The sequence below is a fragment of the Cibotium barometz genome, chromosome 8 (genome assembly GCF_041138505.1).
Source record: "Cibotium barometz isolate CiBa-2024 chromosome 8, ASM4113850v1, whole genome shotgun sequence".
Lineage (NCBI taxonomy): Eukaryota > Viridiplantae > Streptophyta > Polypodiopsida > Cyatheales > Cibotiaceae > Cibotium > Cibotium barometz.
In genome coordinates, this window is record NC_141053.1 from 21,430,746 (window position 1) to 21,447,688 (window position 16,943).

The following is a 16,943-nucleotide window of genomic DNA, read 5'->3' on the forward strand; positions in this document are numbered from 1 at the left end:
TTGAAATATGTAAGCTCGGTTTATGCATGTGTGGGAAAGTACCCTAGAGGTGCAAGATATTGTGGAAAGATAAGAATGCCACATATGATATTGAATGGTGTGTGAGTGTTGACCAAAGAGCATGCCACATGGATGCACACGTGTGAAGTGAGATAAGGGATACCTATATTAGAAGTCTCATTGTATGGCTCATTGTAATATGCAATAGAGCTATTGTTGAGTGTTCAATCTCTCTCTCTCGCTCTAGTCATGGAGTTTCTTATATGGTATAATCCACCTTAATCTTATGCTTAATCTTGTGTCTATCACCATGGTCAATCCCATATTAGGATTGTTAACATGGTATCAGAGCCACAGTGGGCTCTTGGTCATGGTGCATATCTTTGTATAGTTTTTTACACACTCATCATTATGGATTACATTTGGAGTCTTGGAAGCTGCTCAATGAGATTTGGAGATAATGGTGCTGCCATGGAAGCTGAAAATCAAGATTTCAGCAATATCAAAGAAGCTACCCAAGAGAGTTGCAAATGGGAGTTTTGCAACATCGAGAGCATGCTCATCATCAAAGAAGATGAAATAAGGATTTTCAACAAGTACGAAGGCTATGGAGTCTTCGGTGTCAACAAGGAAGCTGCAAAGAAGGTATTTTGATTATTTGCTTCGTTAATTTTTGGTTTGAGCATGGAAGAATGCTCAATGAAAAGAAGGGTTGCTAATTTATGAGATGAGAGGCTCCCATGGTTCTTTGCATTTGGGTAGAGCATCAATAGCCAGCTATGGCAACAAGGAGACTTGAGAAGAGGTCCGACTAAAATAGAGAAGACGGTGCAATAACAGCTCATCATAGGTGGCTATGGAACCTACAAGGAAGAAATGTAGGACAGTATGAAGATGAGAGTTTGAAGTGTTTATGGAAGCTCCAAAAGGGGAGCTGTTGGTTTGTGAAGAAGCCTTGACGAGCTTACAACAAAGACTATAAGTAGCATGAGTAATGTGCTCACTCATAGGGCATTAGCATTGGCAGAGAAGGTTCTTGAGAGCAAATGGAGGCAGCAGCTATGGATGGCATAAAGAAGCTATATTGTAGCAACACAAGAGTTACAAAAAAAAGAAGAGGTGGCTAGCTCAATCACACGGAAGTGGGCATGCTGCCAGTAGGCAGTCAAATCATTGCCCACAACAGCGCGCATAGCTACACATAATAATATGCAAAGGACTGAGGCCCTACATAGCAGAGCGGCAACGTGGTCACTACCAATAAACAGCAGCAGCATAGAAGCTATAGCAAAAGATGCAGAGTTGCTAGAGAGCAGTCGCCGAGAGTGCTAGTCTGCAAAAATTGCAAGCTCTTGGCTATGGTGTCGTAAAGCACAAAAGAAGTAGAGAAGGCCATGAGGAAGAAGGAGACCTTGTAGGGTCCGCGGTTGCAAACAAATGCATCATCAGCTGGCACATGGGCTGCGAGTTTGCAGGAGACTTGCAGAAGCGAGCATAAAGACTGTCAGCGCATCTTGCAGAGAAGGAGACGTGGAGATTCCAACAATTTCAAAAGCTATTCTTTAAAGCTTTTAATTTTAAAATGAAAGTTGACCTTAGGTTTATTCACACAAATTTAAAAGCTTGTTCATATGCTTTTCAAATAGCATTTTGAAAATTCATTCACACATATATTTTTTGGTCAAAAGCTTTTGAAAGCTTGTTTTTATGGAGTACAACAAAATCTTGTATGTGTTCACATGAGCGGGTTCCCTGGCTAGCTTTAGCCAAAAAGGATCTATAAAAAATTCATTCACCCGTGTACTGATGGGTAACCGTATCCAAGCCTGCATGCTCAAATGAGAAATGTTTTTGTTTCACCCATTATGGTATGAGGGTTCTCTGCTCGGCCTCACCTAGAAGCTCAAAAGTGATGCATGTGTGACTCTCAATACATTTCGAGATGGTTGTGAGAGTAGTTGACTCTCACAAGTGGTGGTGTGCATGGTTTGGTGCCTTTCGCGAACACTATGGTGGTTTAAAAAGGATGAGGGTGGATTCACCCGAGCTAATAGTGCTCAAATGAACTTGGTGTCTATGGGTAAATACGGCACACGCATGTTGACACGTGAGTGGGTCTAGATGCGTCTAGACACATGATGACACTCCAATTTATCATTGAGGGGGAGTGTTAAGAGATGCATTGCACATGGGGCTTGTATGGGTGATGGGTGAGTGAGATACACCTCGCTTAAGAGGGGGGGTTGAAATATGTAAGCTCGGTTTATGCGTGTGTGGGAAAGCACCCTAGAGGTGCAAGATATTGTGGAAAGATAAGAATGCCACATATGATATTGTATGGTGTGTGTGTTGACCAAAGAGTGTGCCACATGGATGCACACATGTAAAGTGAGATGAGGGCTATCTATATTAGAAGCCTCATTGTGATATGCAATAGAGCTATTGTGGGGCCATGTATAAGATATTTGCAGCAAAGGTCTTGGCCAACAGGTTGCAATGATTTCTTCCTACTTTGATTCATCCAAGGCAATATGGATTTATCAAAGGTCGGAATATTTTGCACAATATACTGAATGCACAAATTGGCATTAATTATGCAAGGGCTTCAAGAAGGCAGGAGGTGGTTATGATTCAACTGGATATTGAAAAGACGTATGATCACGTTAGTTGGTCTTTTCTTACAGCTTATGCAAGTTGGGGGATTTGGCACTCACACGTCTTCTTTGATTTATACTATTAGCCAACATGCAATGGCTAGGCTTATGATTAATGGTGGGGTGACTAAGGCCATTCATTTGACGAGATTGGTTAGGCAGGGATGCCCACTTAGCCCTCTCTTGTTTGCAATTGTTACACATCCAATCCTATCTCGACTGGATAAGCTAGTGGAGGACGGTGAAGTTGTAGGGCCTACTCTTCCAAGTGGAGAGCAGATGGTCGGCTAGGCATTGGCAGATGATTCTTTCATGTTCCTTAAGGCCCAAAGAGATAATGTTCAGAAAGCTATAGCTGTTTGGGATACTTTTGGTCTTGCTTCAGGGTTATACATTAATATGCAGAAATTTGATTTGATAAGTTGTACTAAGAGCGATTTTCTTGGTTTGGGATGGAATGGGTAGGTCATACAAAGGGGATTTATCACATGCCACTTGGGTTATTTGATTGGAGTCGATGTTGATTCATAGGCTTTGTTGGCATGGATATCTATAAGGATAAATGATAAGTTTGTGTATTGGAAATCTCAGGGTTGGCCTATGCATGTTCGGCTCAAAGTGGCATAATCCATTATGATTAGCATGATATCATTTTTCTTGCCTTTATTGCCATGGATGGGCAAATCTTTGCATCAGATACAACAGCCCATTAGATTTATGCTACGGAAAAGAGCAGGAAATAAGCCAGGGCAGACGTGGATTTCTTGGGAACATGTTACTACTCTGAAGAGGAGTGGAGGGGCAGCCCTATTAGATGTCAGCTTACATATGGTCGCTAGGAGATGGCCTTTATTGCAAGATATGTGTGTATCTCAAGAGCCATGGGTGGTAATGGCTAAGGCCCTTATAGAGGAGGTCACACTTGTGCATGGTAATACCAGGATTGATGGTACATGGTGGAATGTAGTGAATGGTTCCCAAGAGGTTCAAGTGGGGGCTTCACCTCTCCTTTCTCATTTGATGATCTCATGGAAGGAGATGTTGGCACACACTAAATGGAAGCCTTCAGATCAATGGTTGTAGTTGAATTCTATGGCATGTGAGGTGTTGGCTACTACTCATGACTTCTAGAGTGGCTTGACAAACTTGTTGAGCGGCCAAAATTCAATAGAGTGGCTCGACTGGGACTAGTGAGAATTATGGATGCTTTGTTGCCACGTAAAGGCTGCTTATTGTCTTTTCGAAAAATCTATCACTATTTTCGGGTTCCACGTGGATATGTATAGTTATGGGAGAAGGTGAGAGCATGCTTTACATCGTTTGGTGATATTCCTCAGTTGGAGGATCAACAACCTTGGTTAGATTGGGCATTTAGAAAGCCTCATGACATTGTCAATGTATAAACAAATCAAGTGTACCATATGATGGTGGAAGATAAGCATTGCATCATTGAAAAGGCTAATAGGGTATGGAACATCGGGAAAAGTAGGGCTTGGTGGAAGGAAGTAATCTTACAGGGCTGGTGGTCTAAGATTCCATATCAAGGGAAGGTGTTCCTATGACATATACTAGTTGGAGGTCTACCATTGGGGGACCAAGTGCGAAAGCAGCGGATTGCTTCTGGTAATTGTGTCTTTTATACTACATGCTTGGAAACATGCCCGCATCTTTTCATTCCATGTCTGGTGGCAAAGAAGGTGTGGGATTTCTTTTCTCGTGTATGGATTATGTTGACAGATAGGCCCATAAAGGTTAAAGACTGGATTTTTGGCAAGATTTCGAATGGGCCAGATAACCCAGAACATTCTGTTTTCTTTGTGGCATATCTAGTTAATTAGGAATGCCTTCATATTTGATGCAAAAGCAGGTATTGCAGCTCACATAGGTCGTATAAAAGGGCTACTATTGTGGCAAGTCTCTTCCTTGCAAGATCAACTCATTTGGTGGAGAATGACACGGCTATATATTGGATGAGGGTACTCTCCGAGCTACACCTATGGTTCGGAGTAATTAGTGAGGGAAAGCTCGAACATCACATGGTGGCCATGTAGCCATTTGTAAAGTAATTTTGGTAATATATCTTCTTTTATGAAGAGGAGAGAGAGAGAGAGAGAGAGAGAGAGAGAGAGAGAGAGAGAGAGAGAGAATGAACCCTAATTTAAGAAAGCTTAATTTCAAAGGTTCACACTATAAACCAAAAAATTACCTAGAAAGTCCTACCAAGGTAGGTCAATAGAATTCCAATATTGAATAACATAATTTTAAAAAACTTATTTCCACCAATAAGGGACCAAAATGTTTCTTTAGAGGCTATTAATTCATTACATTCCTAGAATTTTTTTGTTTTATAAGGTTTTAGGACCGCAATTTTGTGATATTCTAATGCTTGTAAATCTTCCCAAAAATAGTTACTCCAGATTTTATCTGCCTCTTCACAATGCATGTCTATTTGCAGTCCATTGAACTGCATGCATGCCTTTTATAGCTCTCTGGAGTCTCTATGGCTAGGGCTTGCTCTCTTTCTCTCTATGATACACACACTGCACAAAAGGTGCTATAGAAACTCACGTCCAAGGCCATTTGAGGGGCGGGGGTTGTGTAAGGGTAACGTGTGGAGGAGGACGGATGAAGGAGGGTGTTGGGGTGTGAGGTGGGGGCAGACAGAGACGGATGGGGTTATGTAAGGGTGACGTGTGGAGGAGGACGGATGAAGGAGAGCGCTGGGGTGAGGTGGGGGCGGACAGAGACGGACTGATGCGCGACCAAGGTGAGTTGGGGGACGGACTGTGTCTCTAACGCGGGAGGAAGGTGATGTAGTGGCGGACATAGATCGGGAGGAAGGTGAGGCGGGGGAGGATGAAGTATAAAGATTAATTAATATGCATACAAAAAGTTTCCTGAATATGCATACAAAATAAATAAATAGAATGTAAGATGCAATAAAGAGTCATAGCAAATAAATTTTGAAAACCCAGAAAATCGATTTAAAATGTTATTTTTATTTTAACAAAAGGTAAACCCAGAAAATCAAAATTTTAAAGGTAAAGCCTATATAAACCATGTGCTCGCGAGAGTAGTGTTTCTTTGCTGAGAGGTGGTGAACGATAGGGTTCTCTTAAATCTAAGTAAACCATAGCTAATCAATTGAAATTCAAATCGGGTTTTTTTTCTCGCAAATAACCATGGTGAGAGCTCTGTTTGTGTGACGTTTTCTTCTGCTCGTTTTAATCTAATTTCCGGGGCTCCTGTTCTGATGGGGGTTTCTGGGCGTACCTGCAGGCCACTCTTGCCGATTCGTTTCTCGCCGACCTCGAGGATTTGTCCGACAACGAAGCAACTCTTCTTGTAAGATATGACCCACTTCGGCTTCAGACAATTACTTCTATCTGTTCATATTAACATGTGCATATGAAGTTCAGTTAGCAAGGTGGAGTGTGTTATATCATTACTGACGTGAGGATTAGTGCTGGAGCATATTTGTGGAGTCCAATAAATGGTTGTGTGGTTGAATATATGTATGTTTTTGTGTATGCACGCGTGTGTTAAATATGAATGTATATAAGTATGCATGTATGTATGTGTGTGTTTATGTATTTATGCATTACATGAGAGAGAGAGAGAGGTACATACATATACATATACACATAAATATGTATACATATGTGTCTGTGTGTCAAAATATGTATGTGTATATGTATGCGTGTATGTTTGTATATATGTATGTATGTATGTACCCAGGAAAGAAAGAAAGTTATATTAATGTCTTCAAAAAGACCCAAATGGTCTGTGAGACCAAAATGATGTGAACATAGTGTCCATGAAATCTTGTCATGGATGAAATAAGAGAAAACAACAGTAATCTAAAACTGAAAACCGAAAGCTAAGAGAGAGGTATTTATGCATGCATTACATATGAGAGAGAGAGAGAGAGGTATGCACACTTAAATACACATGTATAGACATACATACATGTATTCATGTGATGTAGACACACACATGTACTGACGGACATACATATGCTTAATACCCATTGATCTAAGCGATTGGTAATCACTTTGCTTGATTCTTGCCATAGGGTATGCTATTGACTGCCACACCTTTTTATTTCAGGATGAAGAAGGGGATGGAGACAAAGATGAAGATGATGATGATGAGATGGCTGATATTGAAACGCTAAATTATGATGATCTTGATACAGTTGCAAAACTGCAAAAAAGCCAGCGGTATCATGACATCATGGTGGTAAGTAGTCTCATATTTGTTCTGTTACAAAGACGATCTCTAGCTATTTGTAACATCTCTTTGTGCCCTTGCAAAGTTAGAGGCTATTTGTACCTTGATTTTATAAAAACAGTTAACTTTAGTAAACATTAAAAAGAACCATGCACAATATGATACTGCTTTTGTGTCTAGTGGCTTTGAGGCTTGAGATTCTCCAAAGAATGACCTTGGCATGTTTCTACATAGTTTTTCCAATAATTTCCAGTAAATTAAGTTGCTGCTTTGGCTTTTCCACCCTTGTTTTTCCATCTATTTTCAGTCTTTCAGGAGAGATCAAGTGAGAGTGGATCCTGAAAGGTTTTTCTAAGTTGCATAGTCATGCAACACACAGTTCAGGATGGTGTGGGTGGCATCCAGGCCAGGGTTAGTTCCGTACGTCGCACGACTGAAATCGTACGTACCTGCGGTACGGTACGGTACGGTACGGATTCGTACGATACCGTACGATTTTTTTTTTTGGGGGGGTGGTGGTGGTGGTGGTGTTGTTGTTGTTGTTGCGTGGAGCAATTTCAGTCTTCTAGAGAGCCATTCATCGCCCTTTGCAGCCTATAGGAAGCTGTTTGTCAGGAGCGTGTGCACTTGCCATTGCCATATTAGGCAAGCGATCATATTGCCTGATGAGGAGGAGGAGGCAATCTTCATGGAGCTCTATAGTGAGCTTCCATTGCCCCCTCATGATGATACCCCACTGCCTAGAGAGCCCTTGTTTGATGATGATGGCAACCTACTTAGCGAGAATGATCCCCAGAGTGTCTCGTCCACCTTCGAAGAGTCCTCTTCAGAGAACTCTCTTGATGGACACTCTAGTAGTGATCATGTTGATGATCATGCAGATGTTGGTGATGATGTAGACTTTTGATATGTTATAGCTCTCTAGGCATTGGGCATCTATCTCCTTCTAGCCCATCGATGATGTATTGTAGTATGTAGTATACTGTATCATGTATGTACGCATGTTGGCGGTCGCCCATGCCATGAGTTTTTGGCCTATCCTTTTGTAGCAATTTTGTACTCTAATGGCATGATGACATTATGTTCAGCCGGCCAACTGTCATTGGTGCGGCGGCCCTGAGGAGAGCTAGTGGCACTACCTTTGGGATTGCCCAAAACCCAGCAGGTATGGTAGCACATCCTTCGACTCTTCACGAGTGCCACCCGCACAATCACATGGGATGTAGTCGTGTGGATAGCAGAGGCTTGCCATGCCCTATTTAATGAGGATGACGGTAGTGGCTTAGCACCAGTTCTCTCTGCATCCCCGTGGTACAGTGGCCGTTGCCCCGGTTCATGTCACCGAAAGCAAATACCTGGACTAGAAAACATACTTTAAGTACACACAGAGTATAACAGTAGAAAGCCACAAAATATACAGACAACTCACTGAGCCAGAACAGCCCCCCCCCCCTCCCCTCCCCCCTCCCCCTCCAAAGGAAAACTTCTCTATTTCTTAGAAGCTTTTACAAAAAATCCAAGGTGCGGGTGCTATCAGCACCAGATTTTCCACTTGTCTTGGGTAGCTACCCACAAAGCTCACACGAGATTGCCTAAGCTCTTCTTCACAAGGTCAGAGAGCCCTAGTCTTCTGCTATCTGCTCAGGCCGAAACTTCCCTGAAATCTGTCCCACAACAGACCGTGTGAAAGCAGGAAAACAGCTCGCTACAGCGAGAGAGCGAGAGAGAGAGAGAGAGAGAGAGAGAGAGAGAGAGAGAGAGAGAGAGAGAGAGAGAGAGAGAGAGAGAGAGAGAGAGTCTCCTCTGTAGACACGCCGTTCAAATTACTAGAGAGAGAAGCTTGCTACTGCCTGCCTGTTTATGGGCAAGAGAAAGAGAGAAAGAAAGATATATTAAGCGTCTACTAAAGATCCAATGGGCCTATGAGACCAAAGTGATACAATAATGTCCATGGCATATCTCATCATGGAATGGAAAATAAAACATAAACATATCTGTCTCACTGGGGTGATACAAAACTGTCCATGGAAACATCATGGAATACTAGGAACATAGAAACATAAGAGCAGCATAAGCCCCCAGTAGACGGTATACCACTCTCCAAAATATCAAGCATGGGGCTAATGAGTATGGCTGAGAGGTCTCCCTCAGCTATGTCACGTGGAAAGGTAGCTCGATGGCGGTGGAGCATGTCCTCGATTTGTAGGGCTGATGAGGGGATTGTGGTTGACGGCCGGGGGCCATGGGCGTCGACGCTAGAGTGCAGAGGCCCAGTTCGAGGTAACTCCTCCCGGGCGAGGTGTTTGGAGTAGCTCGAGGTGGGTCCACAAGATCCACCATATCGGTGTCCACCTCCTGGGTCTGGAAGAAACTGGTGATGGTTGGCTAGTGAGGGAGGGGGCGGGGTGGCTGGGGCCGAAGCTCTCCCAAGAAAGTGTCCCTGTGTCTGCGGAGCTCAAGCAGGAAGAGGCCTAGGCAATGCTGGTCTGGGAAGTCAATGATCATGGAGAGTGGACCAAATCCCTCACGAAACAGATAATGAAACCTCTCACGGATCTCATAGTATATTGGGCAGCAGCATATGTAATGCTCCTCTGTCTCAACCTCTGTGTGGCATAATCGGTAGATCCTCTCCTCTTTGGGTCTCCGTATGAGCTTCCCGGCTTTGAAGACGCACTTAACTCTACGTGTCTCCACTTTGAGGCGGTGGGATGAAACCCGTATCTGGCCAATCGCAATCGGCATGGCATTGGACATGTGAACACTCAGGTAGCTCGGCTACTGGATGAATCCATCCTCAGTGAGCATGATGAAGTGATCTCTGTAGAAGTGCATCTTCGTTGGGAGCTCCGGAGGTGTGATCCATGTGCAATGGGTGTAGAGGCTGAGAAGATCTAACCGAATAACCCGGTTGGTATCCTCGTGAGAGAGCTGGAGAAAAGGGGAGTCCAAACTGTATTGAAGGGGTGGTAGGCGGTCCATGCGGAGCCCATATACTGAGAACCAAGTGGAAACTAATGCATACCATACTCCAGAGTGGCCCTCGGGCCTCAAGTGCTGGCTGTCTCGAGGACTCCAGGGCAAGCCTTAGGTACCTGTGGGGATCCATGTGGCTGAGTATGTAACTGTCTGGAAGAGTGCATCCGCTACCATCAAGAGAACATCTATTGTTGCTGGCCAACAGTCCCCTGTGTGTCCAAACAAAAGAGCATCTCCTTCCCCTCTCAACGCCTCAGCCCCAGCCCCCTTTTATCTGTGTTCGCTAGCTCTAAAAATATGGCTTATGCTTTTCTTTTTTCCTAAAGTGGCTCTCCTTGCTAAAGATATCCAAACTTTTTCTTTCTTTAGCCAAAGTCTCTATAAATGACAAAAGTTTGTCTTTTCTTAGTGTCCATGCTATAAAAATATATCTCAAAAGTGGGCGCTAACTTTTATTGTCTTTGTAGGCCCAACAAGCTGGCCCACATGTCCATGCAAGGTGCCCATGAACCCTTTTTGTGATAACTGAAGCCCATGAAAGCCCCTGTTAAGTGCTCAAGTTCTTTAAACACCTGTTTTTTTTTCCTTTAGCATCTCTATTCTTTTGTGGAAAATCCCCGTTCTCACCTTGGTTTCGTTATGTGTCCCCCAAAACACTGATCAAAGGTGGTAAAAGGCCAAATGGTGACAGTTCAACCATGGGAGACCAGGACAAGGACCAATCATTGCGATGGGAGCTCATCAGTAGCTTAGTAGTCGAGCCATATGGGTGGATCTCATTCACACTTTGAGAGGGCGCTTCGAGCGCTTGACTGACGAGTCAGAGCACATGCAGCAGAGGCGAGAGGCAAGAGGCAAGAGGCGTTCTTTCGTGCTTGGATCCCTGATCCTTCCTTTCTTGGAAGGATGGAGAAGTTTCTTGGCATTATAGGCGGCTTTTCCCCCTTTCCTCTCTGATGTAAGCTCCCTTTTAGAGCGGCTAGCCATGGAAAGAGCTTCCCTTTTCATGTCTTTTGTATATTTTAAGTGCATTTGTAGTGTTTGTACTTTGTCACTTTGGCAAGCTTTTTCTTTAACTAATGAAAGAATCTTTTTTTTTTCTGGGAAAAAGATCCTTTTATTAGTTAATGGAAAAACACAGCCACAAAGGGCTAAATACAAACTTGCCTCATTTAAGGGCGGGAATCAAATGATCAAAAGGGGAAGTGACACTTCTCCTCTGGCTGGCTGGCTGCTTTGTGAAGAGAAGGCTATCTCATATAGGGGGAGGGCGGGGGGGGGGGGGGACAACCACACAGGTGCTTTGTAATGCCAAGTGGGGTCACTACCTCTATCTGTGAGAAATGGGCCAGGCCTCCAAAGCCTCAAGAAAGCCTTCGTTGCTTTCGCATGTGGTCAAAATCTCCCTGTAACTTCCCCCACTGACTGCGGAGTGTGTGAATGATATCGAGCCATATGCTCTTGATGGACTTAGTCGGCAGAGTGTGGGTACCCTCGATAGCCTCGCTGCATCTAGCTCGCCAAATGTGCCAAGCTACTATACTATTGCAAATCTCACTGGCATGAGCGTGGCCATCAAGCCGCCTGTAGGTGGGGCTGTGACTGGTACTGCTAGCCTTCCCCCATCCTCCTTTTAAGCCCTGACCACTCCAACCTTTGGGGTCCAAGCGACAATGCCCCATGTAATGATCCGGGCCAATGCCTTGTCCATAGTGAAGATGCGGAGAATCTGCCGAGCCTTCGGGTAATCCCAAAGACAATGTCGCTGAGACTCTTGAGGGTGGCCACACCGTGGGCAAGCTGCCAGCCGATCTCCAACTGCCAGCCAAGTACCGACCTGTAACACGCGGAAGCTTTGAGAGTCTTCTTTCAGCCCTAAACACTCCTGGAAACATGCCGATGCAAAACGCATATATGAAGAGAGAGTAGAGCGAGAGATATGCTGGAAATTCAGTATATTAATATGGTACAAAAAGGGTACTCTGCTACAACCCTAGGCTGCCTCAAACAAAAGGTGATAAACACCCAAAATCTTGTCCTATTCTAGGACCCTAAGGATCCAATCCATAAAGGACTGAATGAGTACAATGATGAGCTACCTTGTGAAACCGATCCCGTCAAGTGGGAATAGACTCCGTTGGACACCCACACGCGTAATAGCACAACTGAAATATCACAATTTGAAATGGACAACTTAATAACAACTGAAAATTGAAATGAAATGAAATGTTGATAGCTGGACACCAGCACTGGGGCCGGAACGGGCCGACCCCCCCCTCAATATATGATATATTATTGGGAGTATTTAACAAATACAATGCTCCATGGGTTCAATGAACCAGATGATGTCAATGTACAACTGAGATGAATACAGTACCAAACAAAAGGCTCGAAGTAGATGTTCAAAGGAGAGCGACCACTTGAGTGGTCCAGTCTCTACGGTCCTGTGCCTTCACTGGAATCCGCGCGGAGAGCGCCCCACTGGTGTTCCAGGACCACGCACAAACAGTCGCTCCCATACTAACGCCTGGCTCTCCCGATCTCGGCACCTTTGGATCGTGGTTCTCTAAAAGCTTGGACTACCCGGACGAACGGGTGTTAGCGGTAGAGATAATCCTTTATCAGATTTGCAACAAAGTTCTTTACTTAAATCTGAATTCACTTACTTGTAGCTCGCAAATGGAAGACAGATACCCGAGGTGTCTGTGTGCAGCTACTAGAGGTGGACACCAGGGCGCAGCAGCGTGTCGAGGAGGAGGAGCTGCCTGTGTAGAAGGTGTAGCCACCTAGGAGGTGCAGCGCCGCCTGTAGCCGCCTATGGAAGGGAGGTGCAACCTGAAACCGATCCCGTCAAGTGGGAAAAACTCCGTTGGACACCCACACGCTTAATAGCACAACTTTAAAACCACAAATATGAAATGGACAACTTAAAACAACTTGAAATGTAAATGAACACAAATGGAAAGATGGACACCAGCACTGGGGCCGGAACGGGCCGACCCCCCCCCTCAATATATGATATATTTATTGGGAGTATTTAATGAATACAATGCTCCATGGGTTCTGAGAACCAGATAATGTCCATGTACATATGAAAACAATACCAAACAAGTAGGTTCGAATTTCGATGAAGAAAACTCGAAGCAGAACGACCACTAGTGTGGTCCAATCTCTACGGTCCTGTGCTTTCACTGGACTGCGCGGAGAGCGCCTCACTGGTGTTCCGAGACCACGCACAAACAGGCGCTCTCGTGCTCTCCCGATCTCAGCACCTTTGGACCGAGGTTCGCCAATACAGCTTGGACAACCCGGCACCGAACGGGTGTTGGCCGAGCGGAATGAATCTTTTATCAGATTTAAACATAAAATACTTTATTCAAATCTGAAAATCACTTACTTGTAGATGGTTGATAGAAGACCAAAACTTGTGGTGTTTGTGCAGAAGATGAAACCACCCAAGAGATGTGAAGTTCCTCAGATGAAAACTCAATCGCCTCGTGGTGAACCTAGTGCTGCCACCAAGATAAATACACCCGCAGAAAGCACAGCCGCCTGCTGTGAGAGTAGGAGTGCCCACTTGCAAGGGAGGAATACAACAGCAGAAAGAGAAGTATGTGTAGTTGCCTGCTGTGGGTAGGCGCAACTAGCTGTAGACAAGGCGCAGAGCCTGTTGAAGGTGGCCCACGACTGTGTGTAGAAGAGGAAAAACAGCGCAGCCTTCAAGTTTGCAGCCACCTGTAGGAGTAGGACAATAGGGTAGTCTGCTGGTGAAAAAAAAAAATGCGCAGCCTGCAGAGCCAAGAAAGTCGCCTGCAAAAGGGTCCTGGAGTGCAGCCTATCAGCAACCGCCAGGGAGCATGTGGAGGGGCTTGGCTGCAGAGGAGGTACAGCCGTACAGAGGGAGAGTCGCCTGCTGTAGGTGGTACAGCTGCACAGAGGGAGCCGCCTGTGAGAGCAGCTGCAGCACTTCAGTGTCACCTGGAGTTGCCTGCAGGAGATGGCGTGGAGGAGCAGCCGATTAGTAGACCCCAGCCGCCTGGTTGTATGCAGCCATAAACAGCCGCCTGCTGGGTGTGTAGTTCAGCTACACCTGGCTGCAAATCTGCGCAGCCCACCTGTAGGAGAGGTGATGGGATAGGCGCCTGTAGAAGATTATGCAGTTATGAAGGAGGCAGCAGCGAAGAGGTGGTAGTGATGATCGCCGGTTGATAAACATGCGCCAGATAGAAGTGATTCCTCCTACGCTTGATGAAGAGGGTCCCTTGATATAAAATATTAAGGTGTAGTTAACTCTTGATACCCACGCATGCATGTGGGGGGATTAGTGGGGGTAGGTGACCATGCCCACCCCCACACTTACTTAAAAGTGGGGCTCCCCACCTTGGCCCCAAAGTGGGTGCCCACTTTTAAATAAGTGTGAACACCTAACCTTATAAATCAAAGGGTTAGAATATAAAACATTAAAACAACATGTACCATATACTTACCACCTGTTCACATGCACTGAAACTTGTCAGAATACAGGGCAGACTTCACGACTCACTGGCAGGCGTCCCCGCTCAGTAAGTAACACGTCAAGCCGGCAAACACACAACTACATGTAATGCGAAAACAGTTTCAAGCATGCAAATCATGTGTGCATGTGCAAATAGTAACATGGACATATCTCCCGTTCATGGAACAAGTACAAAATATCTGTCGGCACAAAACTGGCACGACATAAAACATAAAAACCTGGTCTTCCTATGGAGTGACAATCCCATAGGTAAGACACAGTTCCAAGCACGAGTCTCCCTATGGTGTGACAGTCCCATAGGCAAAACACGGCACGAATACTGGCTCTTCTATGGCGTGACAGTCCCATGGATCGAACACAGTCCAGGTCATACACGGGTGGCACTGATCTGGCTCCCGTCCATACGACACCATCCTGCTAACACACGGGTGGCACCAGTCTGGCTCCCGTCCATGTCAGCAAAATACTGGCCTCTTCACACGAGACACTGGCCTGGCCTCAAGTGAACGAGACGCAAAAACTAGGAATGGACCAAATGGTCGGCCAATTGGTGACATCCCCCCGGGCTTCTAAACAGTTGACCTCAACTTAAAAGCCTCAAAATATGCCTGCAACAACTGCGGATAATCTGCAAAATAATCCTCATTTACCCATTTGGCATCAATAGGCAAATAATTCTTAAACTTCACAAGGTATCTCCTGGAAAGCTTTCCTGCGGGTAGCTTTCTCTCCTTGTGAAAAACAATCTGTTCTGGCTGGAGGATCTCCTCAAGCTCTTCAATTTCTGGCGGATCTTCTGTGACAGGCTCATCAGGATCTGGCCCCACATATTTCCGAAAAAGACTCACATGAAAAGCATTGTGAATCTTCCAATGACTAGGTAAAGCAAGCCTGTAGGACACTTCATTGATAATCACCTTGAAGGGTCCATAATAGCGAGGAGAAAGCTTAGGATATGATCCTTCTCGTCCTGGCCTCTTTCGAAGCCTAGCCTTCTCAAATTTCAGCAATACCCAATCACCCTCTTTGACTTCCATGTCCCTTCTATGCTTGTGAGCAGCCATTTTATGCTTATCTTGAGATCTTGCAATGGCTGTCCGCACCTGACCAAAGGCAACATCCAAGTCACGAACATATTCATCAGCTGCAAATATCTCATCCTTTGTTCGAAGGATAGGTGGCAAGACCACTCTGCCATAAATAATCTCAAATGGAGCCTTTCCTGTGGAAGCATGGATTGTATTGTTGTAGGCAAACTCAACAAGTGGAAGATACTTCTCCCATGCACTCTTTTGATCTGCCACATAACACTTCAATAAATCCAACACAGCTGAATTTGCAGCTTCACTTTGGCCATCCGTTTGGGGATGATAAGCTGATGAAAACTCAAGCTTGGTACCCATATTATCAAATAAAGCCCTCCAAAATAGGCTTGTAGTCCTGGGATCTCTATCCCCAACAATGGATTTAGGCATACCATGATGCTTGAAAATATTAGCAAGAAAAAGCTTTACCATATAATCAGCTTTGATGGTTTTCTTGACAGGCAAGAAATGAGCTTGCTTGCTAAACCTGTCCACAATAGTCCAAATTGCATCATTCCCATGCTGGGATCTAGGCAAATCCATAATAAAATCCATCGTGATACTTTCCCAAGGTTGCGAGGGAATAGGCAATGGCTGAAGCAAACCTGGAGGCTTTTGCCTATCAAATTTCACCTTTTGGCAAGTAATACATGCACGTACATAAGCCTCAATGTCTTTACGCATGCTTGGCCAAAAGAAGTACCTCTGAATCATGCGAGTAGTAGGCATAATACCTCTATGACCAGCATATGGTGGGGCGTGACATTCGTCCATAACCTTTGGACCCAAATCCTTCACCACACATAGGCAATTATCCTTCATTAGATAACCCTCGTTGATAACATAAGAGGCATGTGAATGACCAGCCATCACATCAGTCCATATATGGCAAAAATCAGCATCCAAATGATACAAATCTCTCATAGCAGATAGATCTCCATGAGAGGCCACTGAGACTGCAGCAATATAAGGCCTCCTAGATAGTGCATCGGCCACCACATTTTTCTTTCCTGGAGTATGCACAATCTGAAAATGAAACATGGAAAGAAAATTCGCCATTCTCATTTGCTTCTCTGAAAGCTTGGTTTGAGATAGAAAGTATCTCAAGCTTTGATGATCTGTCTTGACCACAAATTCAGCCCCAAGAAGGTAGTGTTTCCAAATCTTTAAGGCGTGAATTACAGCCAAGAGCTCTTTCTCATAGATATCCATATGAAGCTCAGCATCATGCAAACGACGGCTCTCGTATGCAACTGCATGCCCTTCTTGATTTAAGACAGCTCCTATGCAATCACCACAAGCATCACATTCAACCACGAATGACTTGTGCAAGTCAGGAACAATCAATACTGGACCACATATGATCGCATGCTTGAGTTGCAAGAAAGCATCCTGTTCCTTTGAAGTCCATTTGAAAGTAGTTTTCTTCTTTGTGAGATCATGTAGAGGAGTGGCAATCATAGCAAAATGCCTTAT

At 44.7% G+C, this 16,943-nt stretch overlaps 1 protein-coding gene across 6 annotated transcripts in view; it reads left to right on the forward strand.

Moving 5' to 3' along the window:
* The first annotated feature begins 270 nt into the window (after positions 1–270).
* EMB1220 (pre-mRNA processing ribonucleoprotein binding region-containing protein) overlaps positions 271–16,943 on the forward strand; it is a 50,714-nt gene continuing 34,041 nt past the window's right edge. The window contains exons 1-3 of one of the 6 annotated variants that reach the window (XM_086801468.1): positions 271–645; positions 5,934–5,999; positions 6,765–6,896. In XM_086801468.1, coding sequence (XP_086657594.1) covers positions 340–645; positions 5,934–5,999; positions 6,765–6,896 — 504 coding nt within the window. In that variant the 5' untranslated portion in view covers positions 271–339. Of the gene's footprint in view, positions 646–5,697; positions 5,840–5,933; positions 6,000–6,764; positions 6,897–16,943 lie in introns of those variants that run through there. The other 5 variants (XM_086801467.1, XR_015266485.1, XM_086801466.1 and 2 more) reach the window with 5 other exon arrangements.